Genomic DNA, 1,443 nt, shown 5'->3' with positions numbered 1-1,443 from the left:
AAAACAAGAACGTGGAATAAAAGTAGAAAAAAGAAACATATATTAACTAAATAGATCAAGTTTAATATTTCACAATTGTTTGACAAAGAAGAATACAAAAACTAAAGAAAGAAATAATTTGTGTTTATTGAGAATATTTAAAAAAAAAAATACGGAAAAATGTTATATACAACTAACCGTAGAAGTTTTTAAAACCAAAAAGTGATTTTAAAATGTGATAAAATAATTAAATTTAATAAATGTTGTATAAATTGTAGCAAATTTAAAATTATTGTATTATAGCATGATCAAATTAGAAAGTTTAGCTTGGTAAATTTTACGCTTCACAGAGGCTAAATATTAAACAAAAAACAAAAAACGAAAAACAAAACCCAATAATAAAAAAAATAACAAAGAAAAAAAAACACATCATTACAAAAAAAAAAACTCTCAATGTGGAGTATGAAACTCCTTTCGATAAACATAAAAAAATACATAGAAAAAACATCATGTCTGATTCTGAACCAGTTAGTTTAGAATTTATTGAAGATCCCTATTTACCCAAACTAGATGATGTTACTACAACATCATCCCTCGATACTTGTGATCTTGATTGGAATGATGAAACTGATTTATATTTACGTAATCTAACACTTGATCAAATTTTCTATGATACCGATTCTGATTATAGCAATCAATTGGAATTGCAAGCTGTCGAAACGGAATTTATCATATCGAAATTAGCAAATCAAACACCCTCAATGTCGATAGCAAAACGTTTTCGCTTGAAATTCTTTGCTAAACGTACAATGCGTGATGTTAAGGTGACATTTGTGGATTTTTCTAAACCCTATATAGCAAAGATATCGAGTAGTGAAAATTATAAAAAATTCTTAAATATTGGATCTCCCGCTCAAACGACAATAACCAAAGGTAAAAGATAATATAGGGATGGACAACAAAAGTGAGAACACGTTGTTTGAAAAGTTGTATGCAAATTTTTGAAATTACATATGTGTATATATTTAAAATATAGTCGAGAAGCAGGTGCTGTGCTGAATTAAAAAAAAAAAATGAATTTGGTTTTAAGAATTCCGAACTTTTGTGCAAAATATTCGATGTTAAAACCTTTGCAACGAACATTTGAAGATACTATATAGATGGATGGATTGAAAGATATATAGATAGATGGATTGAAAGATATATAGATAGATGGATTGAAAGATATATAGATAGATGGATTGAAAGATATATAGATAGATGGATTAAAAAATATATAGTTAGATAGATAGATAGATAGATAGATAGATAGATAGATAGATAGATAGATAGATAGATAGATAGATAGATGGATTAAAAGATATATAGTTAGATGGATTGATATATAGATAGAGAGATAGATAGATAGATAGATAGATAGATAGATAGATAGATAGATAGATAGATAGATAAATAAATAAATAA

At 26.1% G+C, this 1,443-nt stretch overlaps 1 protein-coding gene across 4 annotated transcripts in view; it reads left to right on the top strand.

Moving 5' to 3' along the window:
* LOC111678165 (tumor protein D54) overlaps nucleotides 1–1,443 on the top strand; it is a 5,813-nt gene continuing 4,370 nt past the window's right edge. Inside the window, exon 1 of one of the 4 annotated variants that reach the window (XM_046954866.1) lies at nucleotides 1–912. In XM_046954866.1, coding sequence (XP_046810822.1) covers nucleotides 489–912 — 424 coding nt within the window. In that variant the 5' untranslated portion in view covers nucleotides 1–488. The remainder of the gene's footprint in view (nucleotides 913–1,443) is intronic. The other 3 variants (XM_046954867.1, XM_046954864.1, XM_046954865.1) reach the window with 3 other exon arrangements.

Source organism: Lucilia cuprina, chromosome 6 (genome assembly GCF_022045245.1).
Source record: "Lucilia cuprina isolate Lc7/37 chromosome 6, ASM2204524v1, whole genome shotgun sequence".
Taxonomy (NCBI): domain Eukaryota; kingdom Metazoa; phylum Arthropoda; class Insecta; order Diptera; family Calliphoridae; genus Lucilia; species Lucilia cuprina.
This window is presented reverse-complemented; position numbering and strand designations above follow the sequence as displayed.